The following is a 23,296-nucleotide window of genomic DNA, read 5'->3' on the forward strand; positions in this document are numbered from 1 at the left end:
GAGATTACCCTATACTCCTGATGTTCCGTGAAATTTCCTTTTTGCATTTTGTATTTCCATTTTGAGTTAATCTATGAAGGGATTCTTTATATCTTCATTTCATCTGATCAGACTAAGCATACAGTGGGGTAAAAAAGTATTTAGTCAGGCACTGATTGTGCAAGTTCTCCTACTTAGAAAGATGAGAGAGGTCTGTAATTTTCATCATAGGTTCACTTCAACTATGAGAGACAATATGAGAAAAAAAATCCAGGAAATCACATTGTAGGATTTTTAAAGAATTTATTTGTAAATTATGGTGGAAAATAATTATTTGGTCACCCACAAACAAGCAAGATTTCTGGCTCTCACAGACCTGTAACTTCTTCTTTAAGAAGCTCTTCTGTCCTCCACTCATTACTTGTATTAATGGCACCTGTTTGACCTCGTTATCTGTATAAAGACACCTGTCCACAGCCTCAAACAGTCAGAGTCCAAACTCAACCATGGCCAAGACCAAAGAGCTGTCGAAGGACACCAGGAAGAAAATTGTAGACCTGCACCAGGCTGGGAAGAGTGAATCTGCAATAGGCAAGCAGGTTGGTGTGAATAAATCAACTGTGGGAGCAATTGTAAGAAAATGGAAGCCATACAAGACCATTGATAATCTCCCTCAATCTGGCGCCCCATGCAAGATCTCATCATGTGGGGTCAAAATGATCATGAGAACGGTGAACAAAAATCCCAGAACTACACGGAGGGACCTGATGACCTGCAGAGAGCTGGGACCAAAGTAACAAAGGCTACCCTCAGTAACACACTACGCCAAGAAGGACTCAAATCCTGCAGTGCCAGGCGTGTCCCCCTACTTAAGCCAGTACATGTCCAGGCCCGTTTTAAGTTTGCCAGAGAGCATATGGATGATCCAGAAGAGGATTGGGAGAATATCATATGGTCAGATGAAATCAAAATAGAACTTTTTGGTAAAAACTCAACTCGTCGTGTTTGGAGGAAGAAGAATGCTGAGTTGCACCCCAAGAACACCATACCTACTGTGAAGCATGGAGGTGGAAACATCTTGCTTTGGAGCTGTTTTTCTGCAAAGGGGACAGGACGACTGATCCGTGTTAAGGGAAGAATGAACAGGGCCATGTATCGTGAGATTTTAAGCCAAAACCTCCTTCTATCAGTGAGAGCACTGAAGATGGAACGTGGCTGGGTCTTCCAGCATGACAATGATCCCAAACACACCGCTCGGGCAACGAAGGAGTGGCTCCGTAAAAAGTATTTCAGAGTCCTGGAGTGGCCTAGCCAGTCTCCAGACCTCAACCCCATAGAAAATTTGTGGAGGGAGTTGAAAGTCCGTGTTGCCCAGCGACAGCCCCAAAACATCACTGCTCTAGAGGAGATCTGCAGGAGGACTGGGCCAAAATACCAGCTACAGTGTCTGCAAACCTGGTGAAGACTTACAGGAAACGTTTGACCTCTGTCATTGCCAACAAAGGTTATGTTACAAAGTATTGAGTTGAACTTTTGTTATTGACCAAATACGTACTTTCCACCATAATTTACAAATAAATTCTTTACAAATCCTACAATGTGATTTCCTGGATGTTTTTTCTTACTTCGTCTCTCATAGTTGAAGTGTACCTATGATGAAAATTACAGACCTCTCTCATCTTTCTAAGTAGGAGAACGTGCACAATCAGTGGCTGACTAAATACTTTTTTGCCCCACTGTAAGGGGTGAAGTTTCTGTTTAGAAACTGTTTTTAAGTACTTCATATACTGGACAAATAATCCTATGATTAATCATACTAAAAAAACTGGTCAGCAGAGAGTTAGAAAAAATAATTATGTTATGTTAACCTACATAATAAATCCACTTGGCTTAGTGTTTAGTCATTAGCAGTACTGCTCCATTCTTCCTCTTCAGACTTACTGTCTCCACCTATAAGTCAGTCACTGATCTTTCCTCCCATTTCCAGATTTGATTACAACTTTTCTCCCAATAAAAACATTTCAATTATCAAAATCAATTATCAAAATCTGTTTCTCTAATTTCTTCTCTCAGTGAACTTTGTATGAATTTCTCCCTTATAATGTATGTATTACTGTCTTAAATTACCAAGAAGCTCACCACTGAAGATCAGTGCTGATATTCACCGTTGTGCTTTGGTATGTAGTACGAGAGGTTTATGGACTGTCTGAATGTTAAGATACTCCATTATCTCAAGTTTTGACTAACAGACAAAAATAACAAAGCCCATTGTATCATTTTTCCTCTAAGACACTATATATGCATATATTTTTCCTGCTTGACCAACACTCCAGGTCTGTTTACTGAGCTTTAACGTAGAGAAGAATGCATCACTCATGTTCACACTTATTTCCTTCATCTCTGCAGTGTGGCTCTCAGCTTCTTCCACTCTAGTTTAGATTTTTGCAGCTGCATCATTAATTTTATGGTTTATAACATCTTTGAAGGCATTCAGTTCCTTTCTTATGACCCTTGGAAGTCCCTGAATTCTATGAAATCATTCAGCTGCTGTGTCAGGTACTCTCACAAGACTTGAAGTGAATTCCTAGCATATATTCTTGCATTGAGAAATTTGCTGATTGCATTATCATCATTTTCTGTAGCTTCAGTCACTGGGGATTAGCATTCTTGGCATTAACGTGTCCCACCATTCTTTATCTGGTCAAGTAGGTTTCTTCTTATCCTTTTTTGTTCTTCCATATTATGCTTGAAGTCATATTTGCAGTTCACAGTTCTTTTCCTTCATGTCATATCGACTGAGAGAACTGTTTTTACACCACGTACACAGGCACCATTTAGATCACAAAGGATTTTGTTCTAAGTACATTAAGTACACTTAGTTCTAATTGGGTGTTCATCCCCTTTTACCCTTTTGTTCTTAGTTTCAAGTGATCAGTCACCTCAGATGTTAGCATCAAAGTCATGAGCAGCTATAATTGTTGAAATACTAACATTGGTCCCACATCACATTTCTGCAGCCCTTAAGGCTAAGGCCAAATTGGTTCTTTTCAGCAGTACAGCACTAGTAATCAGAGGTGAGTTTCCCTAGAGAGTCACAGCATAATGGTCATCATCAGGTGGAAAAATGACTTCCTCACTTTCAATGCTGCAATATATACGGACTGTTTGACAATGACTTTTAGAGCTAGGCTCTTTCAGTTTGGGATATACATTCCAGAAATCAAAGACTCATCTGTTATATAATGCTTAATTATGTTGGTGGATAATCTTATCTCAGCCTGGAAAAGGATGGCACGCCCTATCCAGGTAAGGGGAAAGGACCTGCACCTAGTATTTCAGGGTCCTGTTGTCCAGTGATGAGAAGAGGGATCATGAGATCGTGCCGCAAGCTGGGACAGCTGGCAGCAGTACCGGACTGTATTGCTAAAGAGGGAGCTGAGCCATAAGGCAAAGCTCTCTGTTTACTGGTCAGTCTATATTCTGACATTCATCTGTGGTCATGAGCTGTGGATAATGACCGAAAGAATGAGTTTGTGAATACAAGCGGTGGAAATCAGCTTTCAGGAACTCAGTGAATTCCAGTGTGGTACCGTGATATGATGCCACCTGTGCAACAAGTCCAGTCATGAAATTTCCTCCCTTATAAATATTTCACAGTCAACTGTCAGTGGTTTTATTACAAAGTGGAAGCAGGATGGATGAGCGAGTTTGGTGTAGAAGAACGTGACTGACCTGTACAGAGTCCTGACCTCAACCCGATAGAACACCTTTGAGATGAATTACAGTGGAGACTGTGAGCCAGGGCATCTCGTCCAACGTCAGTTTCTGACCTCGCTTCTGGAAAAATGGTCAAAAATTCCCACACACTCCTAAACCTTGTGGAGAGCTGTTATAGCTGCAGAAGGTGGGCCGACATCATATTAAACCCTATGGATTAAGAATGGGATGTCTCTCAAATTCATATGTGTATGAAGTCAGACGAGCAAATACTTAGATATAGATGAGATATAGTGTATTTCTTCACGTCTGACTGTTCCCTGCTGGTGTACTCCAAACATAGTGCTGCTTTCAAACATTTGTGTACCTTTCTAACCTTACTGTTGTTGTTATATGTCCAAATGTACAATGCACAGTAGGCTTTTTAAGTAGGCAAAGACTGGACATAACCAAAGGCTTGCGATAGGGCCCAAATGAGTTGAGAATGGCATGACTAAAAGAGTCTCATGGCCTTGAGTGACTCACTTTATGAATGAATGGATGGGGAGATGAGAGGAACTGAGAGAGAGAGAGAGAGAGAGAGAGAGAGAGAGAGAGAGAGAGAGAGAGAGAGAGAGAGAGAGAGAGAGAGAGAGAGGACAGGAGAGAAAAGATAAAAGGCTGAGTCCAGAAGACTTCTTATTTATTCTGAAATCACTCCACAAAGCATTCAACCTGCCACTGCCCACATCCACTTTTAGCGTTCTCCTCGCTGTACAAGAGATGGTTGTGAGAGCCCTGCTCTGTCTGAGAGCATGTGTGTGTGTGTGTGTGTGTGTGTGTGTGTGTGTGTGTGTGTGTGTTTGTGTGTGCTTTTGCTCTTATATTTCCTCTTTCTTCATTTTTTACTCCAGTGTCTGAGTGTCTGTACAAGCTCATTTGTTTATGCATTAGTATTCAATAAACTGGAAGTGCCTGTGTCCTACTATTCTAAAAATACTCTCATATTTACCTGCCTTTGTTCTTAATATCTCCAAACACTCCCTGTCTCCCTCTCTTTATCTTCTTCCCTCTCTCTCTCTCTCTCTCTCTGTCTGTCTCTCAGAGGAAGCTTGAGGGGACTGTGATCAGGCTGTCCGCCGGGCTCATGGTCAGACTGTTGGAATGCTCCTTTGTAAAAGCCCAGGTTTTATCGTTAACAGCCTCATGAGCTGCGTTATGTAAACAAATCGTTAAATATCAGCACAAGTGCGTAAATGCTCCTAATGAGGCCTTGGGGAGGCGTTATGTGCAGTCAGCTCCACAATAGAGTAGTGTTGGTGCGAATTTAGGTCAGTGTATGTGTGTGTGTCCTGTGTCTCTGTCCGCCTGGGTTGCTTCCATAGCCCTTCCATTAATGTTTGCTGTTCTTTAGCTTGGACAACCTTTACAAAGTGGAATCTACAGTGCTTGAGCTGGCCGTGCTGACCCAGTAAAAATTTGATAGGCATGTTGTTTTCAAAGCTAGGAGTCTTTTTACAGACTCTCTCCTGCTTGTCCAGTATTGTATTGGAAGCTGGCCACTGTGTTCCACCCTGTCTCTGTACTTGTGACTCTCTCAGAGAGAGAACAAGAGAATGAAGAAGATAAGGAATTGGTTTTCAGAGGCTTACATGCAGGAGCACTTAACTATGATGTTACTCAACCTACACTTGTTTCTGTTTTGGGAAAACCTTTACAAAAAAGATGTAATAGTGGCACAATCATATGAGAAACTACAGTTCTGTGCAAAAGTCAGAGATCACCCTTCATTTATTACATTTTCTGTCAAAATGGCCATTAAGTGCAAGTTTTATTTTCTTTTTTATTATTTATAAATTGTATATTTTAGCAGATCTTTCTGAGGAGATAATAATAAAGCATGTAGTCAAAGGAAAATAAGTAAAAAAGTTTCCAAAGAATATATATAGATATAGATAAATTGGGGCTCCTATCAACCATGCAAATATGTTGACCACCAAAACTGTCACTGCCAGATAAACAGTACATCATGCTTTTGTCTTTGAGAGTTTTCAAAACCGCACTTCAAAAAATTGCTAAAAGAGAAATTTGGACCATTCAAGAGGTCGGACCATTCATACCTGGCAGACCACAAAAACTGACAGCATCATATAAACAGTACTTAAAGCTTTCATCTTTAAGAGAGAGGAGAAAATCAAGCTCCCCTCTCACTTCAGATCTGAAAAAACCTTCCACTGTGAAGACAACTCAGCACTATGAGTCTGAAGGGATTTGTAACTACTACTGAAAAAAGGAAACAGACAAGGAGAGAATTTTCATTTTTAATTCAACTCTTTGAAAACCTGAGAGCTGTAATAAAGGCTAAGTGTTGACACACTTGGTGCTGGTTCAGGCTTCTGTATAACCTTCTGTTACATATAATATCCTGAAAAACAAACAACTTGCACTCAGTGGCTGTTTTGAAAGGAAATTAAATGATAAAAGGTTTCTGATGCTGCTGTATGAGATTTCTAAGGTGCTGTATAATAACAATTATCAAATATACTATCCCTGTTTTATTATCTGTTGTCATAATTGTCTGAGTATACTACAAGATTTTTATAGGAGTAGTTCTTTTTCACAAAAGAAAGCAGGTGAAGGTAAAGCACTTCAGGTGCATCCTCTGATTCTCACACACGTATAGAGCAACACATGTACATTTGCTGCTCCATTTTCATTTGGGGTTTGATTTCCTACCCAGTGTCTAATCCTATCTACAAAGTCCAGACACATTCTTCTACAGCTAGCATTCATTCATTTTTTAATCTGAATTAGAGAGAGAGCAAGACTTCAGAGCTGCTGAAAAAGCTCTGTGGCTTTCTATTCTAGTGTGGCCTGCAGAGGCAAGAGCACATGCAGTGCGCTGCGGTTGTGGCTGCTGGATGGAAAGTGGCTGTTTTAGCAACAGAGCACTGTTATTTTTGGCTTGCGGTTCTGAAGCAGCTCAAGCTAAGAGTGCAGTAGCATCGCTGCTATGCTGCAGAGCATCACCATGTGCTACCGAACCAACCAGGCCCTTTTTATTTGGCCGTCTGGCTTCTGCAGTATTGCAAGGTCCCTCCCATACACCCCTACGTCTGCTCCCAGGCAGTGGAACAGCCCAGGGTTATTAATCAAGCCCTGTGGTCTGTGTTGTGGTGGAGGACAGCAGGAAGGTAGAATAATGTCCCATAATCAGCCATCATCAGTAGATCTCAGGATGATTCATGAGTGTGCTTCTGACAATTCTTCCAGAAAATGTATTTCTCTTTTTTTATCAGATCTGAGCAAACTTCTGTAAATTACAGTTTGATAACTAGTTCCTACTATTACTGTTTAATATGAAGGAGACAAATAATCCTCATATATTCAGTATTGGAGAGTGTTCTTTGTACAAATATGAAAAAATGCAATAACACACAGTCACTGTTTGCTGACAATACGTCAACGCGGAACACTCTAGATCCGATGTGCCAAAATGTGCCATGATGCAGCCACATTTGCAGGTGGAGCGTATCATGCAGTTTCAATATAGGATTGTGAGATGCTTGTGTGGTACAGGGTTTGAAAGGCGCAGTGATATAATGGAATTCTTGCACAGATTGTATTGCAGCCATTTTAAGACACATTTTATGCTTTGAATTCTTGCATGTATCTCAGAGATTTAATACACGCTATGGCCAAAGATATGTGGACACCTGACCATCACATCTGTATATATTTCAAAACCACTGGCATGGAGTTGCCCCACCTTTGCACCTGTAAGAGCCCCCACTCTCCTGCGAAGGCTTTCCACAAGACATTAGAGAATGTCTGTGGAAATTTCTGCCCATTCAGGTACATAGTGTTCTTCTGGCATCTAATGGTGTGCAGCTGCTTGTCCACGGAAACCCTTTTCACGAATCTACCCACACACAGTTCTTTTGCTGATGTTGCTTCCAGAGGCAATTTGGATGTCTGTAGTGAGCAACAGAAAATTTGCATCTGATTTGCATGATCTGACGCTTCGTGGCTGAGTGGTTCTTGGTCCTAGACATTTCTCAATAATAGCACTCACAGTTGACTGGAGCAGATCTAGCGGGGCAGACATTTCACAAACTGACTTGTGGTAAAGGTGGAATCTTGTAACAGTGCCATGTTTAAAGTCACTGAGCCCTTCAGTTAGACTTATTCTGCTGCCAATATTTGTTTATGAAAACTGCATGAACTCTAATTAAGGGCGTCCACATACCTTTGGCCATATAGAGTATTAATTTGTCTTCAAGGCCTGTGCCTCTTTAGCTCCTGTGACTGCTGCCATTGTTGAAGGACTTGAAGGACAGCGTGCACAAAATTGGCTGCTGCTATTTTCCCAAACTTCCCTAAATTGAACAGAATGTGTAATTAGATGAACTTTTAATCTCATAATTTTTGTATGCAATTTTCTGACATTTTATGTGATCCCCCCACAAATGCATATGTTGATGGGAGAGACATGTATTTTGCATTATTCCATGTACATGATGCGTAGGCTCCAGCAGAATGCATCCCATTTGGCACAAAAGGCTTGGTGCATCTGGCCTTCTGCTTCAGAAATTTTCCTTATCTTATAACTGAAATAATTTCTATGGAAAGTGATAATGCATTCATTATTTTATGCAGAGAACTTTGCTGTTGTGTGTGTGTGTGTGTGTGTGTGTGTGTGTGTGTGTGTGTGTGTGTGTGTGTGTGTGTGTGTGTGTGCATGCATATGTCTCTGTTTGGGATTACTGGCTCTCTGAGAGACTCTAATCATTTTAACTGAAGAAGACTCCAGTTATCTCTGTGATGTACTGTTTGAATGTTGACTATTATGTGAAATACTAATAAAAACATAAAGCACTGGTTAGTAAATTTAGTTTGACCTGATTTGATATTTGGGGGGAAAGATGCTCTTAATCCAAATTTGATGCCTGCAGCATGTTTCACGAAAGTTGTGACAGGAGCACTCTGTTACTGTGTTACATCATCATTCCTTTTAACGCTGCTTAATAATCGTTTAATAATCGTCAATCCTGTTTTTTTGGGGGCTTGTTTTGCTGTTCTTCTGTTATATATACCAACTAGCTGCTTTGTTAAGTACACATCCTTGCATCTGCACTCTTTGTCAGCTCCACTTACCATAAAGGTGCACTTTGTAGCTCTGCAGTTACAGATTTTAGTCATTTACAGTTACATTTACATTTACAGCATTTAGCAGATGCTCTTATCCAGAGCGACTTACAAGAAGTGCTTTGTCCATATCTATAAGTATCTTTGCTAGTTACCGGTAGGTTAGGGAAAAAGACATTCCTGAGCTCAGATACTGCAAGAAACAAAAAGTCACTGTAGATACCCAGAAAAAAGGAAGAGAGTTGAACACAGAACTCTGTGGTGAACAGTGCAATATAATGCAATACAATACCTGTAAACTACAATACACAGTGCATTCAACAATAAAGTAAACTACAATACACAGTGCAATACAATAAAATATAATATATAATTATATTATAAATAAATATTAGTCCATCTGTTTCTCTACAACAATGTTGTTTCAGTGTCTTTAACAAACAGTAATGATAATATCAACATGCAAGTATCTCCATACAGTGTTCATGTTTATATATTTTTTTATAGTATAAACTGTACCTAATGCATTATCATGCATGGAAAGGGGAGATAATAAATAAGTAGATTCAAATGTAGTGTTTCCTCACTTCTGTACACCCCCCCCCAATTGCAGTCAATTGCACATTAACTAAATGATTCCCTAGAAAAGAGATAATCTTTAAGCTTCAGTTAGAAGCTTAAAGATTTTTAAGCTTTTTCAACCAAGCACAAAATATTAATAACTTATTTTGCAGTGAGGTGCCCTCTTGCTTATTATCCATACTAAGTGAACTGACTGTTATACTGAATGAACTGACTTTTTAACTCTATCACACAGGTATGAGTGAATCAGGCACAGCCGCTCAGTGTGTTTTCAGGTGTGCCAATGAAAGCCACCATATGCAGTCTTCATTGTGGTATTTAACACATCATAATACAGCACACGTTTTCAATGAGAGGCAGTCTGTGCTGCAGCCTAGCACCAACAGTCTCTGATTATGCAGCAGTGCTGTTGCAATACATGCAGTGAGCATGGATGTCACTGAAAAAGATGTTTCTCTAGGATGTGTAGTTTAGAAAAAAAAGTATTTGTAGCTACAGAATGTGTATATATCTTTCAGGATCTTTTTGGATGCATATATATTTTTTAATGATGCCTTCACACATGTAAAATAACATGCCATGGGCATTAATTGGCGATGTTTCTGGATGTTCTGGATATATATATATATATATATATATATATATATATATATATATATATATATATATATATAGTCTTTGTACTTTTTAAATACTTTAGATAGATTAGATACATTAATATAAAACTGCAAGGGTGTCGGGCTTTTCCGTATGGCACAGTGGATATGATCAGGCGATTTAATTAAACTAGACAGAGCAAAACGCAACACAGAATCTGTAAAACTGAATAGTCATAACAGAGGCAGCATGCAAAATATGTCATAAACATGAATATACAATGAACCATGAAATAAGTAACACTAAAAAACTAAGAAATCTAGACTTTTTAAAGCATTGTGACATATTTGGAAAGTCTAAGTATCTTGTAAGGGAAGAACCGCAGAGCAGTAAAGTAGAAGAGAATTAATACTCTTTGGACGTCAGAAGTTCTAGTTAGAGCCAAAGTGTTTGAGGCCAAAAGAGGCTGAACTGGCCCTGGGGCATAGCTGAGGTTGACATGGGTGTGGAGCCCAAGGACAGTGGGCTGGTGGAGCCCAAGGCTGGTGGGCTGGTGGAACCTGAGGTTGGCAAGAACTGGAGACCTTCAAGGCTGAGTTGTTTGCAATTTTGTCAAGATTTTGCTGTCTTTGAATCCTAGAAGTCTGAGACTGCTTGTTGTGATTAGTGTTAACAATACATTAACAATTAAGTATCATTACTTGCTTGTTATAACAGATGCATTGGCTCTGTATACCTTTACACGGTATAAAGCATCACTCCTGTCCTTCTTCTCTCTCCTTCCCTTTCTCTTAGTGAACTAATCCTCTCCAACGTGGATGCTGATGTTTCCGGTAATTGGCAGTGCCATGTGACTAGTTCCCGTGGCAACAGCTCCATTGGCATGGAGATTGTTGTCCTGGAGACATCTGCAGTGTACTGTTTGGCAGAGAGGGTGACCAGCAACAAAGGTGACTTCAGGTGTGTCCATGAGTAGAAACACAAGCCCACTTAGTGCTGTGTAAAGTCACCTTGCAGCATGAAAAATCCATAATACACATACAGAGCTTTCACAAACACATATTTATTATTAAATGCAATATATCCATAAGGTTAACCAATGGCACATATACCATCATTCCTACAGCAACAAAACATCACAACAGAAGTTCAGCCTAAAATAGAAAATTACACACACCTCTCATTTTTTATGGTCATTAACACTGTCTATGGCTGGCAGGGCACCAATCAGTAGTTAATGAGGTGAAGCAGTGCTGGCTGGGGCTGGCTCAGATTCCCCACATTTGTTTGGGGCTGCTGTTGTTCTGTATGTTCTTGTGTTTTCTTCCTGCATTTTAGTTTCATAAGTGTTCCATTCAGCAGCACTCCGCTGCTGTTTATACAAAATACTAAAGTAATGCACTGGAAAATCTCCCTTTGTTGTGGAGAAAATTTTCTGCCGGCTGCTATTTAAAGAGCCTTTGTTGATGATGATAAAGATGTTTTGGTTCAATAAAAAATGCTGTGTAGTTTTAATTCATTTAGGTGTCTCTCCTGTAATTATTTTTCCCAAGCCAAGGCCAGAGCTTCAGATGATACTTTTGTATGTTTTATTATTTATAGCTGTATTGTACAAAACCATACATCCATCTTTTTTTCTAACCACAGAAAGTGCACATGTTGCGAATAATTCATTTCTTAAAGCAAAAACATTGATACTTTTCAAACTTGATTGTTAATGTTGGATGCGTTGCTTCTATCTCAAATAGTGAACAGACCAAGTTCAAGATTAAAGCACTTCCTGTGCCTCTTGAATGCGCTTAGTTTCAACAATTGTGCTATGTGCGTCATTGTGATGTAACTATAGACTGAAATGGAACACTGGTGCCTTAAAGCAGCTTATCTCTAATGTGGGTAACACATGTTTTAAAATAACATTTCCTAAAGAGTTCCTTGGATGTACCATATTTTGAAAAAAATATTTAATTGAAATAGAACTTTTGGATTATGTGGAGGTTATTAAAAGCTTCAAAATGCTTCTTTAAAGAGCTATGCTGTAGCCCAAAGTGGTTCTTGTACGGAATTACACCAAAGAACAGTTTTAGAAAACCTTTATTTTTAAGAGTCACTGCATAAGTGACACCACTCTCACCCCTTACAGGTGGCCTAAGACACTGGCTGGCTTCATGGCTTTCCTGCCCTGTGCCACACCCACCTACAGCTCCGCCTCTCATGAGAAGAGGGCATGGCGCAGGTGTGACAAGCTGGGCCGGTGGGCGGAAGAAGACTACAATCAATGTCCATACTCCAGCAAGTTCACCCGTGTGCTGCACGAGCTTACACAGGTGGGCTACAATGATGAATGTTATTTGATTTTAATATGCATATGCTGAAAGATACATTGAGTGTGTTTTGGCTATTTTTGTTATTAAAACCATTTGCCCTGAAGCATCGACCACATGTGGATATTAGATAAAGAACATGAACATTCTATACTATGTGTTATGCAGTTTTGAATGCAATTTATTTGATTGGAAAGACTCAAATTGACCATTTTGTCATATAAACATCACAATGATCATGATCATGATACAGAGGGCCTTTTGAATGCCTTGGGGGACCTCTTTTTGAACCTTTTTGAGGATGGGTTTTCCATTAAATCTTCCTCAGTAATGATATCACATTGTTAAAACTGATAGTAACTGGGACTCTGCCCACTGTGAACTGTCTCACTAACTGGCGGCAGTGTAGTAGCAATTGGCCTAGTACTGCCTTTCATGTGTATTGGCACTGCATGGTTATTAGCTGACTATACTACAAAACATGCAAAAATGTAGTTCTTGACTACATTGCTGTATGATGTTTGCAGTTCTATGCATTTTAAAACTAAAATTAAACTCAGTACAGATAGTTGAAGACGTAGAAGCAGAGATAGCTATGTGCTGGACTACAGAGCCAATCTACAGAGCCAGTCTTCCTGTGTTATGAAGCCCTCGGCCCAGCACTGACAAACGTGAAGAGGTTTTGATGAGGAGCTCAGCCTGGAAGTTATTTGCTTTTACAAAATACATTTTTTTTTAAATTCCTTAATTTAATTGAGTTGATATGAACATTTAAGTAGGTGCAAATGTCAGCCCTTAATCTTCCCCCCAAGTAAATGTGGCCGTATAACTTAAATGTTCAATTGCTGCAAATATTTTGTAATAGAAAGCTCTGAAAATTATTTCAAATGCATGTTTTCGAAATTGGTCATTTCTTCTTTCAAAAGATCTAGTTCTCCCACAAATATTGGGGGCAGTCGTGGGACAGTCCATGACTGAGGTGTCCTTGAGCAAGACACCTAACCCCCAATTGCTCCCCGGGCGCCGTGGATAGGGCTACCCACCGCTCTGGGCAAGTGTGCTCACTGCCCCTAAGTGTGTGTATTCACTAGTGTGTATGTGGTGTTTCACTTCACGGATGGTTTAAATGCGGAGGTGGAATTTCCCCATTTGTGGGATTAAAAAAGTATCACTCAACTTAACTTAAATATAGTATTGCACTTAGCAACTGGACGTTAGCAGAGTGATATAGCTATGATGAAAAAAGTAATAAATTGTTAAGACATATAGAATATAGCTTGTTGCCCCGTCAGTCTATGTGGTCAGAACTAACTGTTTTATAATATTCATTGAAAAAATAATATATTAATGATTATCATGACAAATTTTTAATTGAACAGTGGTCAAATTTGATGATTACATGGTTAAAGTTAGATTTTAAATTTGTTTTTCTCTTCTCTTAAACTCAAAGCTAGGCCAAGGGCATCCAAAATGCTGTTTCAGCATTTCCTGATTGACATTTTAAGGGCAAAGATTTAACCTCTTGTGCTCTTTTCCACTCTTGTAAGCCACATCTCTTAACCTTTACCCTTCGCTCCACTCCACCTTCCTTTACTGAATCAGATGTTTGTTGAAGGCTGGAGCCACATCCTGGTGGATGTTTATGGGCAAACCTCCTTAACCTTTTTCCTTCTTTTCCTGTAGCCAGTTCTGAGTTTATACTGTATATCTTCTATATATGTCCTACTTATATAGATGGACACACTGATGCTGCACCTCCTGTTCAGTCCCTCTTTTCCGCTGAAATATTTATGTGCTTTATTTGTGTTTGTTTCTTGTTGTAAGAAACTCTTGAAAGCAGTCCTTTGGAGTGGAATATCTGGAGAAGTGAAATGGCAGTAATAACTGTAGGCATTGCAAAAGCACAGCATTTCTGCCAGGCAGAAGAATATGCTTGGTATCTCAGATATATCATCCATCCATTTTTCTAAGCCGCTTCTCCGTCAGGGTCGCAGGGGGGGTGCTGGAGCCTATCCCAGCAGTCATCGGGCGGAAGGCAGGATACACCCTGGAAAGGTCGCCAGTCCATCGCAGGGCAGACAGACAGTCACTCACACACTCGGGTAATTTAGCATGTCCAATTGGCCTGACTGCATGTCTTTGGACTGTGGGAGGAAACCGGAGAACCCGGAGGAAACCCACGCAGACACAGGGAGAACATGCAAACTCCATACAGAGAGGACCCTGATCACCCGGCTGGGGGATCGAACCCAGGCCCTCCTCGCTGTGAGGCGACAGCGCTACCCACCACGCCACCGTGGCGCCCACTCAGATATATCAGTCCACGCAAAATTGTACTGAATCATTGACTTAATAAGTGAACATGTTACAGGACCTTGTTCTGTGAAGAGTTTACATACTGTTCTCTGCCTTGCATCCATTGACAGTATAGCTAAAATGAAACATGTACATTATGCATTTAATTGTAATTATTCATGCTTGTTGCAGAAACAGCAGGTGCTTTACTTCACTCATCTCACCCCTCCAACCTCATACATGCTACACTTTCCTGAAAAACTTCAGAAAGCTCATTAGCAAAATGCTAAATGCACAAATACACTGTCAGCTTGATTAGAGTGACCTTATATCTGCAGGATTCTTCCCTGCCTCTTCTTTTTTCTGTAATTTACTGTGATTGATCCTCTTTCTCTCTCTCTCACTCTCCGTTTTTCGCTTTCTATGTGTCACTGTCTCTTTCGGTCTTCACTCTCTTTCCATCTCTCTATCAGGTACAATATTACCAAAGCATAACAACAACAACACAGCAATAACAGTAACTTCATCAACAAAGATAGCAATAAAAACTAGGGATGTCAGAAGTATTTCAGGACCATTTATTTATGTATTTTATTTATTTTTTATAATAAAATTTTCCAGTGTTGGGCCAGTGATTAGATTTGACTGATAATTAAAACTGATATTTGATGATGCACTTATTGTGCTCTGAAAAAATGTCCATATTGGAGCATTCTTAGTAACAACAACAGCAACAACCATGGTTATAGCCATAGCTGTACTTAAAATAAATATAATTAATTAATTAATTAAGTAATAATATATATTTATTTCTGCTCTACATGTTGGATATAGTAAAAGGGGTTAGTAGAGTTGGAGTATGGAGGGTCTCTTATGCAGTGAGATGTTTCATATTTAGCAGTGAGAGGAGGAAAATTTGGGATTCCTTGTTCGGTTTGTTTGATTTCTCTCTCTCTCTCTCTCTCTCTCTCTCTCTCTCTCTCTCTCTGTCTCTCTATCTCTCTCTCATACAGATAACAGTGAACACCTCTAATGCTCTGGTCCTAGCTCGACAACTCTCCTCCTTCACCAGCAGTGCAGCAATGTTTGAAGATATGATGGATGTCATCTTTGTCACTCACCTTGTAGAGAGAATCACACGCCTGGTTGATCACATCCGAGAAGTAAGAGCTTTTCCCAGCTTGCCTTACACAGTTGATTCCTTTTATTATATTTCATCTCAGTCAGTTCAATGAGTCCGTTTGAATCCAGTTCAGAGACTGAAATTCCAGCCTACATTTCAAATATCAAGAAAAAGAAAGGGACCAGATTTCATGTTCAGTTTAAGTGTAGTCAGTTCAGGTGTGACAAACTGAGCTTTGAGGTTGTAAGCACTTCTACCATGCAGCTATATAGTGCTGGCCATGTAATTATTTATTTTAATGAGATAGACACATTGGGGGCTACTGTAACATGCTTTAAATTTTAATTTAGTATTCTTTTGGAAATTTGTCTAGCAGTATTACTGACTTATCATCTCTCATGTGACACATTGATACATATAAGGATTTAATTACAGAATAATAGTTACGTCATGGAATAATAATTCCATACTTACTGTAATACATTGAACTTCAGACGCCAGTCAACGTCAGCACACACAGTGATGTGAAAAAGTATTCACCCTTCCCAATTTTTTTTTTTTTTGGATATTTGTCAAGTACCTCTAATATTAGACAAAGAAAACCCAAGTTAACACAAAATGCTGTTTTCAAATGATGATTTTATTTGTTGAAGGAGAAATGCTGTTCAGCCCTACCTGGCTCTATATGCAAAAGTCATTGCCCCCTTAGCTACTAAATCAACCAGATAACCAAATTGAATTGATTACTGAGTTAAATTTGAGTAGCTAGACCCAGTCAAGATTACTGCCAGGTGATTACTGAATCTAAGCATCAAGTAAGTACAAGCTATCTGGCAGTATGAAGAAGGCTAGAAGGTCTCAAAAAGCAGCACAAGATGCCATGTTCTAAAGAGATTCAAATACAGATGTGAAACAAAGTTATTGAAGTCTACCAGTCTGGAAAAGATTACAAAGCTATTGCTCTGGGACTCCAGCAAACCACAGTGAGAGCCATTATTCACAGATGGAGAAAACGTGGAACAGTGGTGAACTTTCCCAAGAGTGGAAATTTAACCAAGAGCACACTGATGCAGGTCATCAGACTCACTTAAATGAACTTGTATTTTTTAAAAACCACTTACAAAAATGTCTCATCCCCGCTCCTAAACCACTGCATCCTGTGAGCTCCACTCTAGCATTTTCAGAGCTCCGCTGCCATACAGTTTACAGACAGAGACTGTTTTATAAACTGTGGTTTTCAGCCTTTAGCGTTACATAGACTGAAGATGTGTGCCTTAATTGTTCATAGTATTCCCAAAGCAGCAATTGGCAAAGTGCTGAAGAGGGGAAGCCCATCTGAGCTTTGGGTTTCCTGGTGTTGTGGCTGTCTGGATTAGTGTAGGAGCTCAGTGCGCTAGCTGTAAGGAAGTTTACATTACACATATACACATAACTAGAGGGGGAAAAGTCCTCTTGGCTTTCAATGTTTGTGTAATGCTACTACAACCCGAACTGAGACTGTTTCGGCACAGAATTCTCTGTATACACAATTAGCTTATGTTTACAGGAATGTATATGTGTGTAATAATTCAGAGACATGTGAGATTAGTTAAATTAAAAGAAAGATTCATCTTTCTCAGACCTACCAACCAAGGCTTTCAGTATTGGCTTTACAGCTTTATAATGGCTATGAATTTGTTTTGAGAACCACATCCACATATTTCCATTATGTAAACATTCTCAGACTCTAGATAAACTCCAGAGGTACTGTTCCTGCTTCTCAAGTGTGCAGTGTCTTCCAGATTTAAACATATTTTCTGGAAACATCCCTATAAACAGAAAGTAGTACAACCCCAATTTCAAAGAAGTTGGGACGTTGTGTAAAACATAAATAAAAACAGAATATGATGATTTGCAAATCCCTTTCAACCTATATTCAATTGAATACACTACAAAGACAAGATATTTAATGTTCAAACGGATAAACTTTATTGTTTTTTGCAAATATTCACTCATTTTGAATTTGATGCCTGCAACACGTTCCAAAGAAGTTGGGACAGGGGTGTGTTTACCACTGTGTTACATCACCTTTCATTTTAACAACACTCAATATGCGTTTGGGAACTGAGGAAACTAATTGCTGAAGCTTTGTAGGTGGAATTCTTTCCCATTCTTGCTTGATGTACAACTTCAGTTGCTCAACAGTCCGGGGTCTCCGTTGTCGTATTTTACGGTTCATAATGCGCCACACATTTTCAATGGGAGACAGGTCTGGACTGCAGGCAGGCCAGTCTAGTACCCACACTCTTTTACTACGAAGCCACGCTGTTATAACACGTGCAGAATGTGGCTTGGCGTTGTCTTGCTGAAATAAGCAGGAACATCCCTGAAAAAGACGTTACTTGGATGGCAGCATATGTTGCTCCAAAACCTGTATGTACCATTCAGCATTAATGGTGCCTTCACAGATGTGCAAGTTACCCCTGCCATGGGCACTAACACACCCCCACACCATCAGAGATGCTGGCTTTTAAACTTTGCGCTGATAACAATCCGGACAGTCCTTTTCCTCTTTGGCCCGGAGGACACGACGTCCATGATTTCCAAAAACAGTTTGAAATATGGACTCATCAGACCACAGGACACTTCTCCACTTTTCGTCAGTCCATCTCAGATGAGCTCGGGCTCAGAGAAGCCGGCGGCGTTTCTGGGTGTTGTTGATATGTGGCTTTTGCTTTGCATGGCAGAGTTTTAACTTGCACTTGTAGATGGAGCGACGAACTGTGTTCACTGACAGTGGTTTTCTGAAGTGTTCCTGAGCCCATGTGGGAATATCCGTTACAGAATGATGTCGGTTTTTAATGCAGTGCTGCCTGAGGGATCGACAGACATTCAATGTTGGTTTTCTGCCTTGCCGCTTACTTGTAGAGATTTCTCCAGATTCTCTGAATCTTTTGATGATCTTATGGACTGTAGATGATGAAATCCCTAAATTCCTTGCAATTGCACGTTGAGAAACGTTGTTGGACTTAAACTGTTGGACTATTTGCTCACGCAGTTGTTCACAAAGTGGTGAACCTCGCCCCGTCCTTGCTTGTGAATGACTGAGCCTTTTAGGGATGCTCCCTTTATACCCAGTCATGACACTCACCTATTTCCAATTAACCTGTACACCTGTGGAATGATCCAAACAGGTGTTTTTTGAGCATTCCTCAACTTTCCCAGTCTTTTGTTGCCCCTGTCCCAACTTCTTTGGAACGTGTTGCAGGCATCAAATTCAAAATGAGTGAATATTTGCAAAAAACAATAAAATTTATTCATTTGAACATTAAATATTTTGTCTTTGTAGTGTATTCAATTGAATATAGGTTGAAAAGGATTTGCAAATCATCATATTCTGTCTTTATTTATGTTTTACACAACTTTTTCCCAACTTCATTGGAAATGGGGTTGTAAATAGCAGTAATTTGTTAATGCTGATTGCACTTTGACAATGTCATACAGCTGTTCCATTTCATATCCTTTGTATTGTAGAGAGTTAGCTTTCATTGAAATGCTGAAACAATAGTCATTATGTCTTGACTATGATTAAAATACTTAATATGTAAGCAGTAATGCATTAAACAGGAGATGTGGGGATATGTAGGTTTGTACTCTAAATGGAGCTGTCATTGAATTGGGTCGCAGCTCTGAGGTCAGGGGTCACAGTGTCACAGCAATGCCATGAATGTCATTAGTCCAAGAAATCATGTTTCTTTTATTGAGAAAGTATGAATAAATTGATTTATGCAAGTTCTCCATCAGCCAAAGGATTTAATCCAGCTCAGTTAGAAAAACTAATCTTAATTATATCTTCATAAGATATAATTTCAGAATTTTCCATTTAGATGAATGCTTGCACTCTGTGTAGTTATACAGATACAGGACATGATCTCAAGCTAATATTAATGTATTGGGGTGGATAAACTCATGTAGTGATTGAGGATATAATGACAGATGGAATTCATATTAAACTGTATTTGGTTAGAATACTATATATTTTTGCCTTTAATTTCAGTTCACTGTATACATCTCACATTTAATAATACTGGTGAGTTCTTGAGAATATTTATCTTGAATGGATCATTCATTGTGAATGATTTACAGAACTGAAGTTTTAGTTAAAGAACTTGATTTGCTGAGTAGCTCATTTGAAGGGCCCATATAATTGAAATTGAATTTCACTCACTTTTTTTAAAATAAATATTTGATGTAGAATGTAAACACTGTTCAAGTTTCAAAATGTACCACTCACTCCACAGTTCATATAGTCCATATATGGAAACTAAGCTGCAAAATAGCTTGGTTTGATGTAATGAAAAACAATGCATATATGTATAAGAAACATGCGACAAATAATGTTCGCTTTGAATAATGAACAGTACAGGGCAGCCAGTCAACACAGATCAGTCCTAAAGGCACATTAACAAGAACAACCTCTTTAATTCTAAGAGAAAAAGAGACGTTAGAAAATGATGTAAATGGGACTATTTTTGGTATATACGTAGATCCACATAAATGTTATAGGTGAACCTCAGGGAAAAAACAGTAAAATACAAGAATACTGTAGGATATGATCCCTTTAAAGAATTAATCAAGTCCAATGCATAGAGACTGGGGATAAGTTGTTTTTTTTAATTCTCCATTAGCATCTGAATGAGCCATGGATTTAAGCAGATTTTGTCTATGGGGAAAAGTAATGTGCTTGAACATTAGCTAACTTGTAGCATAAGGCAGTATTTGTATTTCAACCACTTCATTCAAGATTCAAGAGTTTTATTGTCATATGCATAGCAGAACAGGCAGTTACACTGTACAATGAAATTCTTACTTTGCTGTTCCTCCAAATATAATTTTAATATAATCTTAGAAGAAAATCGAAAAAATAGACAATATAAGAATAACACTAAAAACTATAGTAAAAAGTAAAAAAGTACAGTTTTATGTGCAAAGTTGAAAGAAAAATTAAAGTTACATGTACGAATGTGCAAGTATGTAGAGCAGCTGTTCATAAAGTGCATGTTGCAAGTAAAAGATGTAAACAGTAGTGTTCTGTGCAGTAACAGATGTAAACAGTAGTGTTCTGTGCAGTAACAGATGTAAACAGTAGTGTTTTGTGCAGTAACAGATGTAAACAGAAGTGTTTTGTGCAGTAACAGATGTAAACAGTAGTGTTCTAACAGCAGCAGTACAGCGTATGTAAGGTGCAGTTATTGAGGTCAAGGTTGGCCAAAATTAAACCAGTTCAGAACAGGAGCGGGGAGGAGGTAGTGAGTGAGGTATTCACCAGCCTGATGCCCTGTGAATAGAAACTGTTGATCAGTCTTGTAGTCCTGGACTTCACAGTCCTGTAGCATATACCTGAAGGTAGGAGTGTGAAGAGTCTGTGCTGGGGGTGTGTACTGTCCCTGATGATGTGGTGGGCCCTTCTGATGACCCTCGCGTGATAAATGCCCGGTAGTGAGCGGACGGCTGCTCCTGAGATGGACTCTGTAGTTTTGATCACATGCTGGAGAGCCTTTCTGTCCTGAGCAGTGCAGTTTCCATACCAGATCGTGATGGAGCTGGTAAGAACACTCTCGATCGTACTCCTGTAGAAGGTGCTGAGAATTTTGGCTGGCATGCCAAATTTTCTCAGCCTTCTCAGAAAGTACAGTCACTGCTGGGACTTTCTGATGATGAGGATGCCAAGGAATTTGAAGGTTATCACCCTCTCCATCTCTGTCTCACCTATGTAGAGGGGTGTGTGCAGCCCCCGCTTCCTCCTTGGATCAACAGTCATTTCCTTAGTCTTGTCTGTATTCAAGGAAAGATTGTTGTCATGACACCAGGCCACCAGCTCAGCCATCTCTTTCCTGTACGCTGTCTCGTCTCCACCAGTGATCAATCCAAAGACTGTAGTATCATCAGCAAACTTGATGATGCTGGTGATGTTCTGGGAGGCCATGCAGTCGTAAATGAAGAGTATGTACAGAAGAGGGCTTAGCACAGAGGGTGACCACTGTTCTCACTGTTGTTGTACTGGATCTGTGGCTGCCGACTGACTGACAGGGGTCTGTTAGAAAGTTCAGCACCCAGTTGCAGAGGGCGGGTGTCAGTCCGAGGGTGAGGAGCTTTTCTGACAGTTTATATGGGATGACCATGTTAAATGCTGAGCTGTAGTCAATAAAGAGCATTCTGACACACAAGATACAACAGGGACAGTTTTCAAAAATGTCACTTATTTATCCCATAAGTAAAAACAACTTAAACCTGGAGTTCCTTATTTGGGCATTTCACAAATAACAGAATGACACACAACCTCAGTCTTTTGTCATCTATCTTTCCTGTATTTTTTCTGCTCATTGGAATCAAACATTTATGTTGAATCTTGTTCTTCCTCCAGTTGGGGGACTATGTATCAGACATCGCCAGCAACATGATGCAGGTGGAGGAGCACATCCTGTGGATGGCTCAGAATGAAGCTCGAGCGTGCACTCGCATCGTACAGTGTGTGGAGCGCATCGCTGATCTTATATTCAACACACACAGCCAGAACATCTCAAAGGTAACTCACTAATTCACTCACAATCACATTCACTCTCTCACTCAGACAGAACATCTCAAAGGTGCTTAGATACATCACGCACATGCATGGGAATACATTTACTCACAAACATCTCAGACGTCTATTAGCATATACTTGATCTCTTACTCAGTGAGTTACGCCTCAGTTATAGTTAATAGAAAGTTAATAGAAACCTAAACACAGGGCTTTCATATGCCTGCATATCATACACATTCAGACATTCATACACTGTTTCAGAAAGCTTTAGTGCTGTAAATATGATTTACTTAAATCTAATGTATTGGACTGATAAAAAAATAATACAATTCTATGTAAAAGTTAATGTACCCTGGTCAATTTGTGTTTTGTTGATTTTCTAAGTAAAAAAGTACATATTTTAACACACAATTTGCTGAATTTCATGTATTGGGGGTGGGGGAGACATTAAATGTGGTCTGTGTAGAAGTTTGTGTATACACATGCAGCGGTAACTCCTCGGCTTGCCAATCAGTACAGTGGCAGTTCGAGCCTGGATCCAGGTCACCTCAGTCAGGTGACCTGTCATGGGCTATAGGTTAGGGAACTGGCCCTATGATCAGAAGGTTGCAGGTTCAACCTCCAGAGCCGACAGTATATGACTGATGTGTCCTTGAGCAAAGCACTTAATCCCAACTGCTCCCCGGGCTGTCCACCACTCCGGGCAAGTTTGCTCACTGCCCCTAGTGTGTATGTGGTATTTCACTTTACTGATGGGTTAAATGCGGTCAAATTTCCCTGTTATGGGACTAATAAGGGGCCACTTAATCTTTTTGTATATATATACCTTAATGTATATATATATATATATATATCGCTGCTGTCGGAAGAAAACCTTGTATCTCCAAATTAGTAACTTTACAGGAGAAGGTAAAAACATACTTTACTTTCAATGTAAATCAATGAAACCAGAATTTTTCGCATGTCATTTTGGGTAATTTCTTTTAGGCCATT

At 39.5% G+C, this 23,296-nt stretch overlaps 1 protein-coding gene across 1 annotated transcript in view; it reads left to right on the plus strand.

Annotated features, from left to right (window-relative positions):
• The window catches only part of LOC108426860 (adhesion G protein-coupled receptor A3), a 214,381-nt gene that overhangs the window by 55,274 nt on the left and 135,811 nt on the right, over positions 1-23,296 (plus strand). Inside the window, exons 8-11 of the mRNA XM_017696663.2 lie at positions 10,798-10,962; positions 12,143-12,326; positions 15,632-15,781; positions 22,145-22,306. Of these exons, the coding sequence (XP_017552152.1) occupies positions 10,798-10,962; positions 12,143-12,326; positions 15,632-15,781; positions 22,145-22,306 (661 nt within the window). The remainder of the gene's footprint in view (positions 1-10,797; positions 10,963-12,142; positions 12,327-15,631; positions 15,782-22,144; positions 22,307-23,296) is intronic.

The sequence above is a fragment of the Pygocentrus nattereri genome, chromosome 5, assembly GCF_015220715.1.
Source record: "Pygocentrus nattereri isolate fPygNat1 chromosome 5, fPygNat1.pri, whole genome shotgun sequence".
Taxonomy (NCBI): Eukaryota; Metazoa; Chordata; class Actinopteri; order Characiformes; family Serrasalmidae; genus Pygocentrus; species Pygocentrus nattereri.